At 43.3% G+C, this 22,278-nt stretch overlaps 1 protein-coding gene across 5 annotated transcripts in view; it reads right to left on the bottom strand.

The window, feature by feature from the left end:
* The window catches only part of gphna (gephyrin a), an 85,060-nt gene that overhangs the window by 59,207 nt on the left and 3,575 nt on the right, over window positions 1–22,278 (bottom strand). For 2 of the 5 annotated variants that reach the window (XM_061794707.1, XM_061794708.1), the window contains exons 1-7: window positions 17,265–17,286; window positions 15,023–15,101; window positions 14,883–14,940; window positions 14,607–14,699; window positions 14,300–14,394; window positions 14,140–14,206; window positions 4,669–4,959 (exon numbers count right to left, since the gene is read on the bottom strand). In XM_061794707.1, coding sequence (XP_061650691.1) covers window positions 4,669–4,959; window positions 14,140–14,206; window positions 14,300–14,394; window positions 14,607–14,699; window positions 14,883–14,940; window positions 15,023–15,101; window positions 17,265–17,271 — 690 coding nt within the window. In that variant the 5' untranslated portion in view covers window positions 17,272–17,286. Of the gene's footprint in view, window positions 1–4,668; window positions 4,960–10,144; window positions 10,248–14,139; window positions 14,207–14,299; window positions 14,395–14,606; window positions 14,700–14,882; window positions 14,941–15,022; window positions 15,102–17,264; window positions 17,287–22,278 lie in introns of those variants that run through there. The other 3 variants (XM_061794710.1, XM_061794709.1, XM_061794711.1) reach the window with 2 other exon arrangements.

The raw sequence follows: 22,278 nt of genomic DNA, 5'->3' as shown, positions 1-22,278 counted from the left end.
ACTGGAACATTCCGAAGCTTAGATATGCGCCTGTAACCAATGCCATTGATATGTTTTGCAACAATTAGTTTGCAATGGTCTTGAGACAGCTTTTTCCTCTTACCCATCATGAGATGTGTCTTGACTCACACTTTGGCAATAAGACCTTTTTGTAGGCCATCAATTAGGACTGAACCATCTGATATTCATTTGCACTGACAAGGGGCTGGATTGCTGTTTGATTATTGATAGATTTTAGGTGTCGTCTTGGCTTTCCATGCCTTTTTGCACCTCCCTTTCATCATGTGTTCAATACTTTTCCCGTGTTATTTCACATTTTTACGCACAACTTAATTTCTGGGCTTATTTGTTCTACTTTCTTTGTATGTATGGATTACTTGGGTTGTTCCCAACAGCTGGTTAAACATTCCTGTCAATAGCACCTTTGGAAGAATATTTACAACCCCAATTCCAATGAAGGTGGAACGTTGTGTTAAACATAAATAAAAACAAAATACAATGATGCAAATCATGTTCTACCGATATTTAATTGAATACACTACAAAGACAAGCTATTTAATGTTGAAACTGATAAACTTTATTATTTTTAGCAAATAATCATTAACTTAGCATTTTATGGCTGCGACACGTTCCAAAAAAGCTGGGACAGGGTCATGTTTAGAAGAAGAAGAAGAAGAATCACCTTTTATTGTCAACATTCAATAAACGTTTGGGAACTGAGGACACTAATTGTTGAAGCTTTGTTGGTGGAATTCTTTCCCATTCATGATTGATGTACAGCTTCAGCTGTTCAACAGTCCGGGGTCTCCGTTGTCGTATTTTATGCTTCATAAGGCACCACACATTTTCAATGGGAGACAGGTCTGGAATGCAGGCAGGCCAGTCTAGTACCCGCACTCTTTTACTACGAAGCCACGCTGGCATTGCCTTGCTGAAATAAGCATGTCCATGAAAAAGATGTTGCTTGGATGGCAGCATACGTTTCTCCAAAACCTGTATGTACCTTTCAACATTAATGGTGCCTTCACAGATGTGTAAGTTACACATGCCATTGGCACTAACACAGCCCCATACCATCACAGATGCTGGCTTTTGAACTTTGCGTCCATAACAGTCCGGATGGTTCTTTTCCTCTTTGGCCCGGAGGACACGACATCCACAATTTCCAAAAACAATTTGAAATGTGGACTCGTCAGACCACAGAACACCTTTCCACTTTGCATCAGTCCATCTTAGATGAGCTCTGGCCCAGAGAAGCCGGCGGTGTTTCTGGGTGTTGTTAATAAATGGCTGTTTTGCTTTGCATAGTAGAGTTTCAAGTTGCACTTTCGGATGTAGCGCCGAACTATATTTACTGACATTGGTTTTCTGAAGTGTTCCTGAGCCCATGTGGTGGTATCCTTTACACATTGATGTCGGTTTTTGATGCAGTGCCGCCTGAGGGATCGAAGGTCACGGTCATTCAATGTTGGTTTTCGGCCTTGCCGCTTACATGCAGTGATTTCTCCAGATTCTCTGAACCTTTTGATTATATTATGGACCGTAGATGATGAAATCCCTAAATTCCTTGCAATTGTACGTTTAGAAATTTTGTCCTTAAACTGTTTAACTATTTTCTTACGCACTTGTTCACAAAGAGGTGAACCTCGCCCCATCTTTGCTTGTGAGCAATTCAGGGAAGCTCCTTTAATACCCAATCATGGCACCTACCTGTTCCCAATTAGCCTGTTCACCTGTGGGATGTTCCAAACAGGTGTTTGATGAGCTTTCCTAAATTTTCTCAGTCTTTTTTGCCATTTGTCCCAGCTATTTTGGACGTGTTGCAGCCATAAAATTCTAAGTTAATGATTATTTGCTAAAAACAGTTTATCAGTTTGAACATTAAATATCTTGTGTTTGCATGTATTCTGATGGCGGCACGGTGGCCGACTGGTTAGAGCGTCAGCCTCACAGTTCTGAGGTGCGGGGTTCAATCCCCGTCCCCGCCTGTGTAGAGTTTGCATGTTCTCCCCGTGCCAGCGTGGGTTTTCTCCGGGCACTCCGGTTTCCTCCCACATCCCAAAAACATGCATTAATTGGAGACTCTAAATTGCCCGTAGGCATGACTGTGAGTGCGAATGGTTGTTAGTTTCTATGTGCCCTGCGATTGGCTGGCAACCAGTTCAGGGTGTACCCCGCCTCCTGCCCGATGACAGCTGGGATAGGCTCCAGCACGCCCGCGACCCTAGTGAGGAGAAGCGGCTCAGAAAATGGATGGATGGATGCATGTATTCTGTATTCCACTGTATTCCATTAAATATAGGTTAAACATGATTCACAAATCACTGTATTCTGTTTTTATTTATGTTTAACACAACGTCCCAAATTCATTGGAATTGGGATTGTATAAGAATACTCTCAGGTGGGGGTGTAACAATTTGTTTTAGCAACGATTTGTATCATGATTCCTGGTTGCTGATTCGATTCAAGGACGATATTGGTTCATTTAGAATGATACAATTCAAAACGATTCAGTGGTTGGAAATCGATTCAGTAACTTTTTAGCCAAAAATTCATCCAGTGTGAAATAAATATCTGCATACTGCACAGTGCAGGTGAAATTTCTTAGATTCTTGTAAGGGAATAGGGTAAAAACTAAGTGTGATCATTAATTATAAAGCTTTACCTGATGTGTACTGTACTGTATGTGTTTTCTAATGGACTATGAGTCCATTGATTGAGGTTGAAATTGATTTATTGATTGATTTTATTGTTATATTATTTCAGCTATGATTTTACTTGTTTGGTCAGTTTTTTCCTCGAAAAGAGATATTTTATTGGTTTTGAATTCATGAGGGTGTCCTTGGAAAAATTTCTCCACTGTAAGGAGCCCCGAGCTGGACCCCAAGTTTGAGAATCCCTGTCCTAAACAGTCAAATACTAATGACTAGAAATGAAGCAATGTGAGGTTCTCACAAGGAAAATATGTTAGGAATAATGTTAATCATACATAGAGAGCTAAATAAATAAACAAACCTGCTATTTGTAGGACAAATGTGAACCTGGAAGAACGTCCAGTAGTTGACGTTGTTGCTGGTTCTGAGCCTGAGTTTCCACTCTTCATACTCTGCTGTTGTTGTTAGCGGCTAGCGGGCTAAACTAAGCTAACCAGCTTTAAATGCTTCAAAGTGCAGGGTCTGGTGCTGCTTTTGTAATGCAGAACCTGGACAACTTGCTGTGATTGATGGAACCATGAATTCTGCTCTTTACCAGAAAGTCCTGAAGGAAAATGTGACTTGAAGCTGTAGTGCACTGTTCTGCAGCAGGTCAACAATCCAAAACACACTAGTCTTAAAATAAAACAAAATTAAGGTTTTGGAGAGGCCTAGTCAATGTTCGGACTTGAATCTGATTTAAATGCTGTGGCATGACCTAAAAAAAGCTGTTCACGCTCGAAAACCCTCCAGTGTTGCTGAATTAAAACACTCCTGCAAGGAAGAGCGGGACAAAATATCCCCACAAAGACGTTAAAGACTCATTGCCAGTTATAGAAAAAGCTTGATTTCAGTTTTTTGCTGCTGAGGGAGGCTGTACCTGTAGGTTTAGGGGCAATTACTTTTTCACACAGGGCCTGGTAGCGTTGAATAGTTTTTCCCCCCATGATTAAAACAATAAATAAATCACCATTTAAAAACTGCATTTTATGTTTACTTGGATTACATTGGTCTGATACTTAAATTTGTTTGAGAATCTTAAACATCAAAGTGGGGAAACTATCCATCCATCCATCCATCCATTTTCTGAGCCGCTTCTCCTCACTAGGGTCGCGGGCGTGCTGGAGCCTATCCCAGCTATCATCGGGCAGGAGGCGGGGTACACCCTGAACTGGTTGCCAGCCAATCGCAGGACACATACAAACAACCATTCACACTCACATTCACACCTACGGGCAATTTAGAGTTGTCAATCAACCTACCATGCATATTTTTGGGATGTGGGATGAAACCGGAGTGCCCGGAGAAACCGACGCAGGCACGGGGAGAACATGCAAACTCCAGACAGGCGGTGCCGGGGATTGAACCACGCTCCTCAGAACTGCGAGGCAGACGCTCTAACCAGTCGGACCACCGTACCGCCTATTTACATGATATAATTTGTAAATATTCAATTCTGCTTGTGAATTGTTGAAGGTGCGCTTGTGGATCAGTCGGCACGCGCGTTTACTTTTTAGACAAAAGTAACGCGATTTTGAAGATATTCACACACACACAAGTTGAGAATCTTCACACGTGTGGGAAGGCCCGTCCCTCCATCCGCGAGGCGGCAGTGTTACTGTCTACATTGAGAGTGTAGACTATGAAATAGATGATTGAGAGCTAGCGACTGTAAAAAAATAGATTTTGAGAATGGGGGCAAGAGTTTTTTACGGCACCGTATATAAGGAAATTAAATTGGACCTGGTGCAATATATACAAGCTATTAACAAAAAAACAAAACACTGTTGCTAAAGCAACAAATCAAATGGATACCCACTGTAATCCTGCTAACTCCTCCATTGCATTTGTGCTGCATATGGCTAAATAGCCTCGCTATCCATAGTGTAAGGACCAAAATTACCTAACTAGGTTTATAAAAGTTTCCATGATCAAGTTTACAACAGCAGTTATGTGTAACCTGCCAGTCTGTTACCTTTGCAGCTATAGCAGCCGCGGTGATGTGGGAGGAGCCATGCTGGTGATGGTGGTGGTGTGTATGTCGACCTCTCCTCCTGTCTTCCTCCTCATCGTCCTCCTCCTCGCATTGGGTGCCACGCTCCATGGTGTGTGAGTGGGCATGCGTGTTGGTGTGTGCGTTGGCCAGCAGAGAAGAAGGAGAAGGGAGCTGTTCAAGGGCGGCATGTACGGAGTTAACCCTGACCGAGGCTTCGCGCAGCAAGTCAATGGCATGGGGCAGTGCAGGAAGGATGAATTGAAAACACTCCTGGAAAAAACAGCAGAATGCATAAAAAAAAAAAAGGAGGATATAAAGTTAGCTAATCATATCTGTATGTTTTTCAGTAATAAAAACAGCTAAAATAGTGCAACATTAGCAATAGCATGCATGTAGAGTTTAATTCTGACCATCTATTATAATATTTATAATAATAATAATAATGTGGCGGGTGGACGCCTTCGTAACGTACCCTCAAGTATTAACTGTGTTTTTGCCCTTTTCGTTCATCTTTGGAGACATTACGTGACTTACTAACACGAGGGAAGAACTGCTAAGCACTGGGGCTTATCGGACCTTTTTCTGCCAACTTACACAAATCAAGTTTTTTTCGTGGTGTTACTCATGAGAGGTGCGACGGAGTGGAGCGACTGGTCTCTATGGGGCATGGAGGAGAAGACGAAGACGCCACCGCCGAGGAAAGCATGCCGCAGTGCAGCTTCAACTCCTACAATGTGGATTTCGAATAACGTTTCCGTCGATTCATCTCACAAATCTATGCTCTATACCCAACAAAATGGATGAGCTTCATCTTTTCACAAAGACCAGGAAAGACTTTGCACTTTCTCCCCACCCTCTGCTTCACGAAGAATTGGCATTGTGAACACATCCCCGACTGCGCCGTACTGCTGCCTGGCTTTCAAATACACAGAGCGGACCGCAACACGCCGCAGTCGGGAAAAACAAAAGGTGGTGGAATGCTTCTACATCAATGAAAAATGGTGCACTGATGTCACGGAGCTCAGCACACACAGCAGTCCAGACTTGGAGTCGCTGCTTTTGAACTATAAGTCATTTTACTCATCACGTGAGTTTGCTTCATTCATACTCGCTGGTGTTTACATGCCCCGCCAGGCTAACACAAACACCGCAATGCAAACCCTGGCTGACCAGGTAAACGAACTTGAAAAAAGGCATCCAGATTCACCGGTCATTATTTTCGGGGGAAAACAACAATCTTGACTACTGCTATACCACGCAAAAGGACTCATACCATGCTTTTGCGTTCAGTTAGGCGAGGATTACAATTGCTAACCAAGCACAAGCGATCATCCCCCCAAACAGAGAACAATAAAGGACTTGCTGACGACTTGAATACCTTCTACTTCAGATTTGAAAAGGACACTTTCGTACCCCACACCTACCCAGCCGCACCACCGACGACCACTATCACAACTCTGACCCCCAACCTTCTGCATTGACCATTCACAAACAGGATGTGAAACGGGTCTTTAAACAACAAAAGACTACCAAAGCGGCAGCCCTGGACAATGTGTCGCCCTCCTGCTTGAAAGTCTGGGCGGACCAGCTCACTCCAGTTTTCACACAGACATTCAATAGATGTTTAGAACTGTGTGAAGTCCCATCCTGCCTCAAACACTTCACCATCATCCCAGTCCCAAAGAAACGTGAAATTTCAGGACTGAATGACTACAGACCTGTCGCCCTGACATCTGTGCCTTTCAAGTATTTTGAACGCCTCATGCCTGAAGACCGTCACAGGACCCCTGCTGGGCCCCCTGAAGTTTGATTATTGAACAAATAGGTCTGTGGATGATGCAGTCAACACGGGACTGCACTTCATCCTGCAACACCTCGACGGCACAGACCTATGCGAGGATCCTGTTCGTGTACACAGCAGGTAAGGCTGGGGGACACCACTTTATCCACACAGCCCATCAGCACCAGGGCCCCTCAAGAATGTGTCTTCTCTCCGCTGCTCTTCTCCCTTTACCCGAACGACTGCACCTCAATGCACCCGGCTGTCAAACTCCTGAAGTTTGCAGATGACACCAGTCATCATCAGCCTCAAAGACGGTGACGAGTCTGCGTATCTAAAGGAGGTGGAGTGGCTGGAGCTATGGTGCAGCAAACACAATCTGGACCTGAACACGCTCAAGACGGTAGAGATGATCGTGGACGTCAGGAAACATCGTTCGCCACAGCTGCCCCTCACGTTGCCCTGTCTCAACTGTCGAGACCTTCAAGTTCCTGGGAATTACAGTTTTTCAGGACCTAAAGTGGGAGACCAACATCAACTCCATCCTCAGAAAGGCCCAGCAGATGATGTACTTCCTACAGCTTCTGAAAAAGCATGGCCTGCCACAGGACCTGTTGAACCAGTTCTACACAGCAGTCATTGAATCAGTTCTGCGTTCATTCATCACAGTCTGGTTTGGTGCAGCTAAAACGAAGTACAAAAGTCAGACTGCAACGGACAGTTAAGGCTGCCAAAAAAAACTAAAAATTATCGGCACCCATCTACCCACTCTTGAGGACTTGCATGCTGCCAGGATTAAAACAAGCACAAAATCGTCTTGAACCCTCCACATCCTGGTCACCGCCTATTCCAGCTCTGTCCCTCAGGTAGGTGCTATCGAATGTAAACTAAAACCAGCACACATGCCAACAGCTTCTTCCTTCTTTTCATTAACTTCTTAAACAGTTAACTTAACTTTCATTGCAACAGGCTGCCAATTTTACACATCTCTGTCAGGACACTTCTACATTATTCATACACTCACTGTTTTATCATGCTGCACTATTTGCATTCTGTTGTTGATTATTACTGGTCACTCGTGTTTGAGAACTATGCACCATTTGCACAATCGTCACTGTACCAGATCATTGCACTATTAGTCAGTGTAAACTGCTCAAAATTGCATAATTTGCACAATTGCCATTATATCAGTATCACCACAGTAGTGGTACACTTTCATTGCACAATGAGTCTCCATCCATCCATCCATCCATTTTCTGTACCGCTTTATCCTCACAAGGGTTGCGGGCGTGCTGGAGCCTATCCCAGCTAATTTCGGGCGAGAGGCGGGGTACACCCTGAACTGGTCGCCAGCCAATCGCAGGGCACATATAAACAAAAAAACATTCGCGCACACATTCACACCTAAGGGCAATTTAGAGTCCTTAATCAACCTACCACGCATGTTTTTGGGATGTGGGAGGAAAGCGGAGTGCCCGGAGAAAACCCACGCAGGCACGGGGAGAACATGCAAACTCCACACAGGTGGGGCCTGATATGAACCCCGGTCCTCAGAACTGTGAGGCTGATGTGCTAACCAGTCGTCCACCGTGCCGCCTCAGTGACTCTCCACTCATGCTTTTTACATCCTAAATGTATGTTTCGTCTGTTTGTTGTTGTTAAACAGTTCAACTTATCATTTCCACAGAAGCCATTCTGAAGTTTTGATAAACTCTATTTCAGATTCCCAATCTGCCTTTAATAACTGATTAACAGACAAATTCTTGATGCGACTCATTTAGTCAAGACATCAAAAGAGTGAGAACAGTAAATGAGCAATTCCTCAGGCCACCATTTTTTATTGTTCAAGCATATAAATTACTGTGAGTCTGTCTCGTCTTGACCTATATGTCTAAGTCCAAAGCTTCAGTACTTAACCCATACTGACAAGCTTTCATGAGACTCCAAGCCTTCCCGTTGCCTTTAACTCTCTAAGGCTATGTTCACACTGCAGGTGACCTATGTGACCTATTTTTTCATATCCTCCTTCGTATGTGGATATAAATCGAATATGTACCCGGCGCGAGTGCAATATGGACGCTCACGTCACGCTCAACTGACCTGTACGTCGTCAAAAGGCGACAAACATCAAAATCTTTTGACAAAACAGACACACGACAAAAGTAAACGGCAGACTAAGGAGCAGAAAACAGTCAGTGGCGAAAGATGCTTCACAACTGTGTAACAGACATGCCCTCACCGATGGCACCGTGACCCCCAACCCCGGACTGGGCTGCATCACAGTCTCCGCTCCCACGCCGTGACAGGCAACCACAAGGATGTCTGGTTTATCTCACACGGACGCTAAATGAATTACCAGCCAGTCCGAAGGAGCTCATCAAACTGGAGACGAGGAATCCAGACTCCTCACCCCAGACCTTAAGTTAATTAGCAGTTACCTCAGAAACCTGCACTCCCAGTCAACAGGAGACCCCCTGGGTGTGCAGGGCTCAAGATACCGACCCAAAAAGCTTGAAAATCCGCTCATCTCCCATGCCAAGATAAAGTTCAAAAGACCATTTTGTTCTTTGAAATGCAATTCGTTAAGACATTTGTTCCTTCTGTCTGGGACAATGGATGGAGCACTAGCGACACCCACAGGCGGTGGAAAGTTACTGCAAATCCGGAGGGACTAATCACAATCTTCACTAGATTTGAATGTCATATGATATTTTAAGAAATTTGCACGCACGTAAATCCAATTTGCTGTCTACTAAAGCACAGATTAATGCATATTTGGGTTTAAATTAATGAGAACAGGAACCCCCAGCTATATGCATTGTCAGTACAAGCTCATTCCACCCTCACATCACAAGTCAGTCTCCTTTGCCAATGTTTGTCTGTCCTTTGTGTTTTTCTCCTGCATTGTTCCCTTGTAGATTCCCCTGTTAGATCTCATTAAATTTTCTCTAAAAATTCACTACCTGTATCGTTTGTGTGCATTTGGATTCGACAACAGACCTCTAGTTATCGAGAACTCGTTTCCAATTCCTGTAGCAACCTTCAGATTACGAGACATAGAGGTTTTTCGTCACTTTGTCCTGACGTTTTATACGTCTAAAAAAAAAATTCGAGATAAAATCATTTGATTTTAACGCTGAAACTTAAAATAAAGCTAAACCGGAAGTAACATAGGCGTCGCTTTCGGCTTATTCTTTTCCCCTAAACTAATTACGTTTTTATCCAACCCGATATACGCTACAACTCATAACTATAGGAAAATGTTGGCTTCCGTTGCAGAAAATGCTTGAAATTGCCAAAAATTCATAATGACGAGACCTATGCGAGGGGCCGCATTTACTTCCGTAAACACGGTGCCTCGCAGTTGTGCGCATGCGTGTGATGTCACATACGCATTCCGTCCACAGTACATTTCGCATTTGTTTTTGTAATGTGAACAACTACATAAAAGGATCGGATTGATAAAAAAATCTGAATTGGGCATCATGCTCTACAGTGTGAATGTAGCCTAAAATACTTGTGAGAAAAAGACAACCCACCGGTCCTGCAGCGTACAGACAATACAGACAAAGGTATCTGGGCACTTACTGAATTAATTAATCAACAGCTCACCAGTGACTCTAGTGAGGATAAGCGATATAGAAAACTGATGGATGGATAGAATGATGGTAGAACCTTTATTTCTCCTTGCATCCACTCCAGTTTCTACTGCTTGCATCCACTCGTCCAGTTTCTACAGCTTATCCTGTTCAATTTCACAGGTGAGCTCAAGTTGACTTTGAGCCAGAGGCAGGGGGCACCCTGGCCTGGACTGGTCAGGAGTCATCATAGGGCACACACAGCATAGACAAAGAACCATTCATACTCATATTTACACCAATGGTCAATTTCGATCAGGGGTTTACAACCTTTGGCACACGTGCCACGGGTGGCATTGTGTAGCATAAACACTGGCACCCTGGGTGTTAAGGCCTTTTCACACTGCACTTGCTCAGGGATGAAATGTCCCCGGCTGCCTGGTGCGGTCAATACAGATGCCTATATTACCAAGAACAGACGTAGCACTGGCAGCTTACAAGGAAGTTGGTAGGCTTTCCCAGCTGAGTAGACCGCAACTCAGCAATATATATTTGTTATTGTTACAAAAGAAAGCCCAACTGTGCGTATCTTAAGGAGGAGGTGACGCACCGGGAAAAAAAAGGGAATGAGTATATCCCATACCAATTTTTACGGCAGGATCTCAGAGTTTAAGGTAAGGGCCACGACACGGCACGGCAATGTAGATGACGGCTGACGCTCTGCTGTGTGCCCTCCAATAGAAACATTTTCTTTTCTGAAGCAGAACCGGGACGACAGCAGAAAGCTCCTCCAATGGGAGAGGGGCTGGTGGAGTGATTTATGTATGCCTTTTTGGCAGACTTGTATTTTAAAAGGCAAGGGGGGGGGGGAAATGGAGGAAGAAATAATCGTGTTGTCCCATTACCCCGAACTTCGGGATAATAGAAAATTCATACACCAAGACGTCTCTGTAAGAGTCTTTCAAACTCCCTTTCAAAGCTGCCTACTCAGACTGAAATACACCTAGAAGCACTCTTCCTGGAACTACAGCTCACAAACGAGCTGAAACGCTGAGATCCTGTTGTGAAATTAGTATGGGATTCATCCATAATCTTATTTTAAGGAAGAGGAGGGTGTGCAACAACCAAAAAAAAAGGTTTAGTTAGAGCTTTCTTTTGCGGTCCAGTCAGTGGAGAAAGCCTCCCGACGTTCTTGCAGGCTGCTAGTGCTACATCTACACTTCCTAATATAGGCATCAGCATTGGCCGCACCGGGTGGCAGTCTTCTTTGCGCTTTGCCCGGTACCTTTCATACTGAGCAAGTGCAGTGTTCAAAGACCCGAACACCCAGCGTGCAAGTGTTAATGCCACGGAGTACCACCCGTGGCACACGTGCCAAAGGTTGCCAACCTCTGAAACATGCTATTGCAAAGTGCAATCACGAAGTGCAAAAACATACGATGCCTAAAAGGCAACAACATTAGGCTGCAAGCACCGACGTTTTATTTGAAAATCCCCATCAGAACAGCAGCCACAATGATTGTCAATACTATGCATTACTGTGACACACCGCCGACGTGCTGCAAGGACAACTGAAAAATAAAGTTATTGGCGACGCTTTCTGACATCAAGCCGCTGCTCCAGAATAGAACTTTTCTTTTTCTTTTTTTCTTTTGGAAGGCACACCGAGTCGTGTCAACCGCCCTCTGCGCTTTCCGTGCCACGACATGGAATTCTGTCCTGCTGTGTGTGTGTGTGTGTGTTTTATATATAAGGCTTTACACGATCGTGATTTTTGGGGCCGATCAGACAATCAGCGAGTTTTAAAAAACGATAACCGATCCGATCACAAGATGGAGCAATGTGTCTACTTAAATGACTTGTTCATTTACTGTATATACTTGTGTACATAATTGCGCCCCAAAAAATATTTACAATAAATGTATCTTTGTTCATCTATTTATGCCAGTGAGGCATAATGACAGACAGAACAAATGAATGGTCTTCTATTAGATGGCAGGAAGTAGATACAGTAATTAATGTATCCACTTTTTGTGACATTTTTGTTTGTTGGTGTGCCATGAGAATTTTCAATTGTACAATATGTGCCCTGGCTCCATAAAGCTCGGAAATCTGCTGTAGTCAGATCGTGTATTCTAATAAGTCAGGTCAAATCAACATTACAACATGACAGAAATAATGGGTGCTAACTTACTGTAATTAAATTATTTTATTGTAATTAAATTACTTCACACACACCAAAAACCTTAGAGCATGAGTCGACAGAACGCCTGCATGTTCGCTTACAACCATTAGTGCTAGCACTAGCTTGCTAGGCTACATAACGTTTTGTTGCCTGCTTGCGAACCGTATCGTATTAAAAGTATGTGAATATACCTCAAGCAAGCCTTAAACAAACGTCCTCTCCTGAGCACCGGTGACCACCAACACACGTTTTTCCCCATTTTGTTCTTATAAACACACGGCGCGATCCATTATTGTTGTCGTCGCCATGGTAACAAGTGTATCCAGTCGCGTTTCAGTTGACAAGCTGAAGCCCAGTGATCGTAAAAAACAGGATGAGGTGGTATCGGAATACAAGATTTTATTGCAGTAGTCTGACATAGTGGAATCGTGAAAGACCAAATTTGTCTTGTAGTCTGATACGGGCATTACGTGTTGTGTGTCTCAAACGTGTTGTCTGTCCCACACCGCTGACATTTTTTTTTACTTTATTGGTGGTCAGATATTAACAGTACTACATCAAAAGACACGCGACAAGGCTAAAATTAAACTAGCTTTTGGATTTGAATATATTGTACACGACGGCGAGGTGGACTAAATGTCTTTAGCGGAGCCGATCTCGGCGAATTATGACATGAAAGCTGATCAGCATAAAATGCTATTTATCGGCCGATACCGATCAGGTCGGTGTAAAGTCTAATATATAAAAATAGGCGGCACGGTGGACGACTGGTTAGAGCGTCTGCCTCACAGTTCTGAGGACTGGGGTTCAATCGCTGGCCTTGCCTGTGTGGAGTTTGCATGTTCTCCCAGTGCCTGTGTGGGTTTTCTCCGGGTACTCCGGTTTCCTCCCACATCCCAAAAACATGCATGGTAGGTTGAATGAATGTGAGTGGAAATGGTTGTTTGTTTATGTGTGCCCTGCAACTGGCTGGCAACCAGTTCAGAGTGTAGCCCGCCTCTCGGCCGAAGAGAGCTGGGATAGGCTCCAGCACGCCCGTGACCTTAGTGAGGATAAGCGGCACAGAAAATGGATGGATGGTGATATATTATATTCACACACACACACACAGACACACACACACACGACGTACGTATAGTAACTTGAGAACATTTGGATAAACACTATTTTTAATGCACTGTCGAGGTATTGGATCGGGACTTGGTATCTGCAGATCCTTAAACTCAATGTGAATGGGACATCCTTATTTTATAGTTTAGTTTTCAAGACAACTCCAAGTGGTAGTGGCAATGTACAGCTTGAAGCCTCTTTTTTGAAGAATATTACTAATTAGTAATACTAAATATCAGGCAAAGTGCTGCTTGTTGTCAAGCAAGTAGAGCCCCGTGCTGCCATACAGCACTCGTTTCTCAAATTTGGGCTCACAAGTCAGAGCAAAAACGTGGCCAATTGACAACTCATATCTTCTAAGACGGGTCACTCGTATCTCGAGGCACCATTGAACTTGAAAAAGAAAAGTCAAAACGAAATATAAACTAACTATAATGTAAAATCAAAAACTATTAGAACCCTGGTGCTCATTTAACATGAGTTTGAATATGATGGATTACTTCTGAACACAGCCACATAACATTTATAAGAAGGTGTGCAAAGTTGTGCAACTTGTGCAACTTCCCTTCTTTAAAATAATTGAAAAAAAAATATTTTCAGTTGTATGGGACATTGATCACATTAATGGTGGGAAAAGTGTTGAAATTATAATTTATTTATTTATTTTTTTAAATAATAATCAAAAAGCTGGCATTTGAACAGAGGAATGTTTTTATATCCACTATAAGTGAATACACTCTTTACAGATCAGTCAAATGTAGCTGAAAATCAGAGAGAACAGAGTCATTGAACATTACCTGAGAGCCCTTCTTGCTCCCTGGCAGGTTGATGATCAGAGTTTTACCACGAATACCGCACACTGGCCTGGAATCAAAATGGTAAATGAGCATATGTGAAACAAGCTATAATCACACTGACTTTTGTGAAAATATGATTAACGTGACATCAAATCTTCACCTGGACAGCATGCCTAGCGGTGTAACGTTAAGGGATCCCATCAGCATTGCCAGAGCCATGCCTGGAGCCTCTCTCTCAATCACTTCTCTGGTGGCCTACAAGGTGAAACAGGGATTGATGGTCAGCACTTGATTAAATCATGTATTATGATATTAAGACTTAAGGCAATAGACGAAGTTAGTCGTGGAGTTTCAAAGGAAGTCAGTGAAAGACGTCCAAATTAACTGAGACATTACATCAAAACACACTTCTGGACATTAGTGATAGAAAAATACGTTCAGGTTTTTCGGTGATGAAATGCAAGCACCTCTGGCGTAACATCTCGTGGTGCAAATCCGGTTCCTCCAGTAGTGAGAATGAGATTAACCTCCTGGTCGTCACACCATTCCAAAAGAGTTTCCTGTTCAAAACACATTCGCAGAATTAACAACTGCAATTTACACCTGAAATTGATGTGTAAATTTGTAAGTGAGCCATTAAGCTCTTTGAAAATGAAAAATAAATATGTGAACATTTTAAACGTAGCAAGATGATCATCATATGAGTGTTATGACTGCATGTGCACCAAAGCCAAGTCAGATACCTTGATTTCATCAATCTCATCTGGAACGATTTTATAGGCTGCGATAACACCACCTAAACTGCAGATTGTGACAAAGGGAATTAGAGTAATCTGGCTGAACGTAAACTTCTGTGCTTGAGTGTATTTGAATGCAAACTTACAGTGATGGATCATGGACCAGGTCCTTCAAGTTGACCCCACTCCTGTCCTCAGCCAAGTTCTTGAAACAACTGTCACTCACTGAAGGAAAGGTCAAATTTTGCAATAAACCAAATGGAAAAGTGCAGAACTATCTAAAGTATGTGTGTTATTAACAGACAGGTCCATATTGCGTGTCCGCCAATGGGTTCGCGGATTGCCGCCATGACACCTTACAGCGACAAAGCCTCAACAATGGAGGCACGGAACATGATCCACTCGACTCAATGCCCCCTGCCTCCCCTGGGCCGTGAGTGATGTTCTGTTGGAGGTGAAAGATGAAGCTACTTCTGACAGGGGAGTCTGCCAGACATTTCCAACAGACCCTCACAATACATTTGGGTCTACCAGGTCAGACTGGCATCTTCCCCCACCAATGGAGCCAACTCACCACCAGGTGGTGATCAGTTGACAGCGCCGCCCCTCTCTTCACCTGAGTGTTCAAGACAGGCGGCCGCAAGTCTGATGACATGAACACAAAGTCGAACATCAAACTGCGGCCTAGCGTGTCCTGTTGCCAAGTGCACATGTGGACATCCTTATGTCTCAACATGGTGTTCATTATGGACAATCCATGACGAGGACAGAAGTCCAATACTTCTAGAACACCACTCGGGTAGTGGTCGGGGGGCCGTTCCTTCCAATCACGTCCCTCCACTTCTCACTGTCATTGCCCATGTGACCATTGAAGTTCCCCAGCAGAACGATGGAGTACCCAACGCGAGCTGCCTTCTCCTTCTTCTCTGCTGGCCAACGCACACACCAACACGCATGCCCACTCACACACCATGGAGCGTGGCACCTAATGCGAGGAGGAGGACGATGAGGAGGAAGACAGGAGGAGAGGTCGACATACACACCACCACCATCACCAGCATGGCTCCTCCCACATCACCGGGGCTGCTATTGCTGCAAAGGTAACAGACTGGCAGGTTACACTGTCATTGCCCATGTGAGCATTGAAGTTCCCCAGCAGAACGATGGAGTACCCAGTGGGAGCGCTCTCCAGCACCCCCTCCAAGGACTCCAAAAAGGGTGCTGTTTTTGGTGCATAGGCACAAACAACAGTCAGGACCCGTGTCCCCACCAAAGGCGGAGGGAGGCTACCCTCTCGTCCACCGGGGTAAACCCCAACATACAGGCACCGAGTCTGTAAGCAAAAAGTATGCCCACACCTGCTCGGTGCCTCTCACCATGGGCAACTCCCGAGTGGAAAGGAGTCCTACCCTCTCAAGAGGGCTGGTACCGCAGCCGAAGCTGTGTATAGAGGTGAGCCTGACAATATCTAGTCAGAACCACTCAACCTCGCACACAAGCTCGGGCTCTTTCTCTGCCAGAGAGTTGACAGTCCACATCCCTAGAGCCAGCTTCTGTACCCAGGGATCAGACCACCAAGGTCACCGCCTTCGGCGGCCACCCAGCTCACTACGCACTCGACTCTTTTGGTCCCTCCCACAGGTGGTGAGCCTGTGGGAAGGGGGACCCACATTGCTTGTTCAGGCTGTGCCCGGCTGGGCCCAATGGGTGCAGGCCCAGCCACCAGGTGCTTGCCTTCAAGTCCCACCTCTAGGCCTGGTTAGAGAGGGGGGCCCCAGTGACCTGCGTCCAGGAAAAGGAAACCTAGGTCCATTTATATTTATCATCATAAGTGGTCTATCAGCTGTACTTTGTCTGGTCCCTCACCTAGGACCTGTTTGCCATGGGTGACCCTACCAGAGGCGTAATGCCCCCGACAACTCAGCACCTAGGATCATCGGAACACACAAACCCTTCCACCACAATAAGGTGACGGCTCAGGGAGGGGTGGTTGCTAATCCTTTGCAGTCAATTAGAGCCTGAAGTCTGGAATGCTGAGACATCACCACATCCTGGATTTCAGCGCTAGTGATTCTCTGCCGGGCCTCTACTGCAACTGTCTTCAGTTCCTGCTTGTTCTTGGGGCATTTTCCCTTCAATATTGTCTTCAGCAAGCGAAGTGCATGATCAATCGGATGCAGGTCAGGTGATTAACTTCCATTCATCCATCCATTTTCTGTACCGCTTAGGGTACTACGGTCACAGGCGTGCTGGAGACTATCTCAGCTATCTTCGGGCAAGAGGCGGGGTACACCCTGAACTGTTCGCCAGCCAATCACAGGGCACATTTTAACAAACAACTATTCACATTCACACCTACGGGCAATTTAGAGTCTTCAACCAACCTACCACGCATGTTTTTGGGATGTGGGTGGAAACCGGAGTACCTGGAGAAAACCCACACAGGCACGGGGAGAACATGCAAACTCCACACAGGCGGGGCTGGGATTTGAGCCATGGTCCTCAGAACTGTGAGGCAGACTTTACCTATTAAAAAAATAAAAAATAAAAAAAAATAAAAAATAAAAAAAAACTTGCTTTCACCGTATGCTTTGCTCCATTGTCCAACTGCACTGTGAATTGCCATAGTGAACAATTCTTTCCCCGGTGAAGAAAAAGAACCCTTACAACAGCTGGCCAGATCAAGAACACTCGCCAGGAGGCAGGTGTATGTGTATCAAAGACAAGAATCAACAGAGAACTTCACCATAGTGAAGACAGAGGGTACACCACAAGATGTAACAAGATGGGTGAGACTCAAAAACAGGAAGGCCAAATCAGAGTTTGCCAAACGACATCTAAAAAAGTCTTCGTAATTCTGGAACAACATCATATGGACAGATGAGATCAAGACCAAATTGTACCAGAGTAATTGGAAAAGGAGCGTATTAAGAAGGAAAGGAACCGCCCATGAGCCAAAACATACCACATCATCAGTGAGGCATGGTGGTAGTAGTGGCATGGCGTGGGCATATACGGCCGGCAGTGGAACTGGTTCCTTTGTATTTATAGATGATGTGACTGCTGATAAAAGCAGCAGGATGAATTAAAGTGTTTCAGGCAATATTATCTGCTCATATTCAGTCAAATGCTTCAGAACTCATTAATACTGTACGCAAAAATATCCGTTTCTCAAAAATGTCAAAAAACGCACTCATACTTCTACTACTACTATGTACACATTTACCCACAAGCACAAAGTCTTCTCAGAGGAACACATATCTAACAATTTGCATCTATTATGCCAAAGAATAAAACCCCATTTAAGTTCTAAACTTCTTCTCCCCATGAATTAACTAGTTACCAACAAATGCATATCATTAATTACATTTGAGTGTACAGCACGTGCACAGACATTTTTGGGAGCAGGCGATCACGCCAAAAAAGGGCAACCATCGCAAAAATTATTTATACAATTAAGAATAACATCAATCCATTTTCCGGACCGCCAGGGTCACGGGCGTGCTGGAGCCTATCACATCTATGTTCAGGCGAGAGGTGGGGTACACCCTGCACTGGTCGCCTGCCAACCGCAGGGCACATACAGACAAACAACTATTCACACTCACATTCACACCTATGGGCAATTTAGTCCTCAATTAACCTACCATGCATGTTTTGGGGATGTGGGAGGAAACCGGAGTACACAGAGAAAACCCACGCAGGCATGGGGAGAACATGCAAACTCCACACAGGCGAGGCCGGATTTGAGCCCAGGTCCTCAGTACTGTGAGGCAGTTGTGCTAACCAGTCGCCCACCGTGTCGCCTACGTATAAACTTCAGGGCAAAAAATATATTGGAAGTGTTTCTGAGTGGGGCATTTAAATGTGGAATAATACATATTTCCTGTTAAAAGGATCGAGTTATATTATTCAGTCTACTTTTCTTCTTTCCAATTTTGCATTTTCATGTAAACATCTTTTTATTTTATGTGATGAAAAATATTTAACAATTTCAAAACATAAATATAGTCTGTTAGCAAAGCTACATTGATTTAAAAAAAAAGTGGGGAAAAAAGGGGGGAAAAGTGATTTAATGTACAGTAATAATGTAATTTGAGCCCTATCACTGTGTAGCTCTCAAAATTCAAAACTCAGCACTCTGTGGTGCAAAAGACTGCAAACGAACGCAAATAACTGCTGATATATATTTATTATGCTAATATGGATTTGACCTTGTCTGCCTCATCCGGGCTGACGTATGTGGTAACCAATTAATTTCTGGTTTTCTGGTACGTGTGTGGTTACTGTGTAGCTGTTTGCTGTTCTACAAACTCAAAGACCAATGAATGTATGGCATGTTAGTGCCAAGGCCAAAAACAAACATTGAATGCCCGTGACCTTTGATCCCTCAGGCGGCACTGCATTAAAAACCGGCATCATTATGTAAAGGATATTGCAACGTAGCCTAAGGAACACTTCGGAAAACCATTGTCAGTTAACACAGTTTGTCACTACATCTACAATGAAAGTTAAAACAATACCATGCAAAGTAAAACCCATGCATCAACAACACCCAGAAACACCGCCGGCTTCTCTGGGCCCAAGCTCATCTAAGATGGACTGACGCAAAGTGGAAAATTGGGCTGTAGTATGACAAGTCCACATTTCAAATTGTTTTTGGAAATCATGGACGTCGTGTCCTGTGGGCCAAAGAAGAAAAGGACCATCAGGATTGTTCTCAGCGCAAAGTTTGAAAGCCAGCATCTCTGATGGTATGGGGGTGTGTTAGTGCTCATGGCATGGGTAACTTGCACATCGGCCAAGACACCATTAATGCTGAAACGTACAGGACATAAAGGTTTTGGAGCAACATATGCTGCCATCCAAGCAACATCTTTTTCAAGGATGTCCCTGCTTATTTCACAAGACAATGCCAAGCCACATTCTGCATGTTACAACAGCGCAGCTTCGTGGTAAAAGAGTGAGAGCACTCGACTGGCCTGCCAGCAGTGCAGACCTGTCTCCCATAGTAATGTAAGGCGCATTATAAATCACAAAATACTGTACATCAAAGGAGACGTCAGACTATTGAACAACTGAAATTGTACATCAGGCAAGAATGAGAAAGAATTCCACCTACAATGCTTCAATAATTAGTGTCCTCAGTTCCCAAACCCAAATACTTCTTGAGTTTTGTTAAAAGGAAAGGTGATGTAACACAGTGGTAACCATGCCTGCCCCAGCTTTTTGGAAATTGAGATGGAAAATGAGTGAATATTTGCAAAAACAACCAAAGTTTCTCTGTTGGAACATTAAATATCTTGTTTTGTATTGTAATTAATTGAATATAGTTGTTTGAAAAGCATTTGCAAATCACTATATTCTGTTTTTAATTACGTTTTACACAATGTCCCTACATCTTTGGAATTGGGGTTTCTAAACATCAGGCTCTCCACTCACACACATACAATGCCAAAAGCTAGCATGTAGAGGTAATTGTGGTCTTTGGGGAACATCAGTGACGCACGCATCAGCAAAACTGATCTGACTGGATAATTTGCAGGCAGGGAAAGTAAGTAAGCCTAGACCCAATGTCATCTCCAACTACAATGGGGAAATGCCAGTATTTTGAGAGTAATAGCCGGTCAGCAACATATTGGGGGGCGGGACCTATGAATTGGTTCGTCTTTGGACTGGTGAACTTAGTTCAATTTTTTGAATTATGAACTATGACTGAGCTTGTTCATTTTTGGAACGATGAACTGAACTTTGAACTAGTTTGTGTAGAAAATGAACTTTCCCAACACTGATCCTGTATCATTTCACATTGCAATATAAATTATATATATTATATACCCGCGACCCTAGTGAGGAGAAGCGGCTCAGAAAATGGATGGATATTATATATAGCAGGTTCAATTTAAAAAAAAAAAAAAACTGCAATATCGTTTTTCTCCAATATCGTGCAGCCCTAATGTAAATCAAGCTGCACAGTGATGGTGTCATGGGTGTGTGTTATGGTTGTTGTCTTCTGTAAGTAAAATAACAATTATAAATTGCAGCACTACTGGATGCAAATTATTTTTTGTGACAGGTCTGTATAATGTCACTGCAGAAATGAAGTGATGAAAATTAAGTCATAGCATAGTATTTATAGAATAAGTGGAAACCTACAATTAGTTAGTTTTGAAGCGGCAATAAAGTAAGCCCCCTTTCTTATAAAGGTTCAAGGTGATCAAATCTGTTGTGATCAATAAATATGGATTTTAAAATATATTAAACATAAAAGTAGTATATAATATATACAATAAATAAATACTACAATAAAATATATATATATTAAAATATATTTTTATTTTGTTGGTAAAATAACTCGAAAGGACTCCAAACTCAAAGTGCAGGACTTGACTCGGGACTTGAGGGCAAAGACTTGAGACTTACTTGTGACTTGTAAAGCAATGACTTGTTCCCACCTCTTGTAATCAATGTCAGCAATTTTTTAGTATAAAATTAGCAACTGAACATGATTTTGGCATGGTGTTGCATTAATGTTGATGGCAACTAGTGCCATAAACGAATGGGTCGTAAGTAGGCTTTACACAATCAGGATTTTTGCGGCCGATCACCGTTTAAAAAAACAATAACCAATCACCGATCCGATCACAAGATGGAGGAATATGTCCATTTAAATGACCTGTTCATTTACTGTATATACTTGTGTACTTAATTGCTCAAAAAATTATATTTACAATAAATAATGTATCTTTTGTTTATCTATTTATCTATTAAAATCGGTGTAAAGTCTAGTCGTAAGTCGAGTACATTTTTGAGTCCAAAAAATTTATTTATTTTTTTTTAAATAAATAAATCTGACTTTTGCATTCTAATGAAAACGAGTCAATGTACTTTTTAAAAATTCTGACAAGCGCTACAATGCTTCTGTTTACTAGCAGGGCTAGGTAGCTACCAGGCTAAGTAGCCAGCAGGCGAGCTTGTAAAGCGGTAGTTTGGTCCGGTCGGCGAGGATTATGGACCAACGAAGAGCACAAAACAGACAGGCCGGCATTCTATTTGTGACCAAGGTACGGCGAGGAATCCTCTTAAAGTAAGCCATTTTAAACTACAAAGACAAACTTTTCTGTATGGAAATGCAGCTAAAACTGTCTCAGTCTTAAGTCAAAACTTGGCAGCGTACTCTCTTCCCTGTACAATGGATTGTTTTCAAATAATCAAATTGGACTTTTCATTTGTTGGACTATTATTTTGGAATAGTACAAGGAATAAAAAATCTAACTGATTCGTTATTCGCTCATTTATATCCTCACGAACGGGATATAGACTCCAAGTCCAAGCCTTAGTGGCAACAGCAGGCTATGATGGCAATATAAACTGCTGTCAGGGCAGCTTCCAGTAGAAAACT

The sequence above is a fragment of the Phyllopteryx taeniolatus genome, chromosome 13 (assembly GCF_024500385.1).
Source record: "Phyllopteryx taeniolatus isolate TA_2022b chromosome 13, UOR_Ptae_1.2, whole genome shotgun sequence".
Lineage (NCBI taxonomy): Eukaryota > Metazoa > Chordata > Actinopteri > Syngnathiformes > Syngnathidae > Phyllopteryx > Phyllopteryx taeniolatus.
The sequence above is the reverse complement of the archived record's forward strand: the minus strand, read 5'-3'. Positions and strand labels throughout refer to the sequence as shown.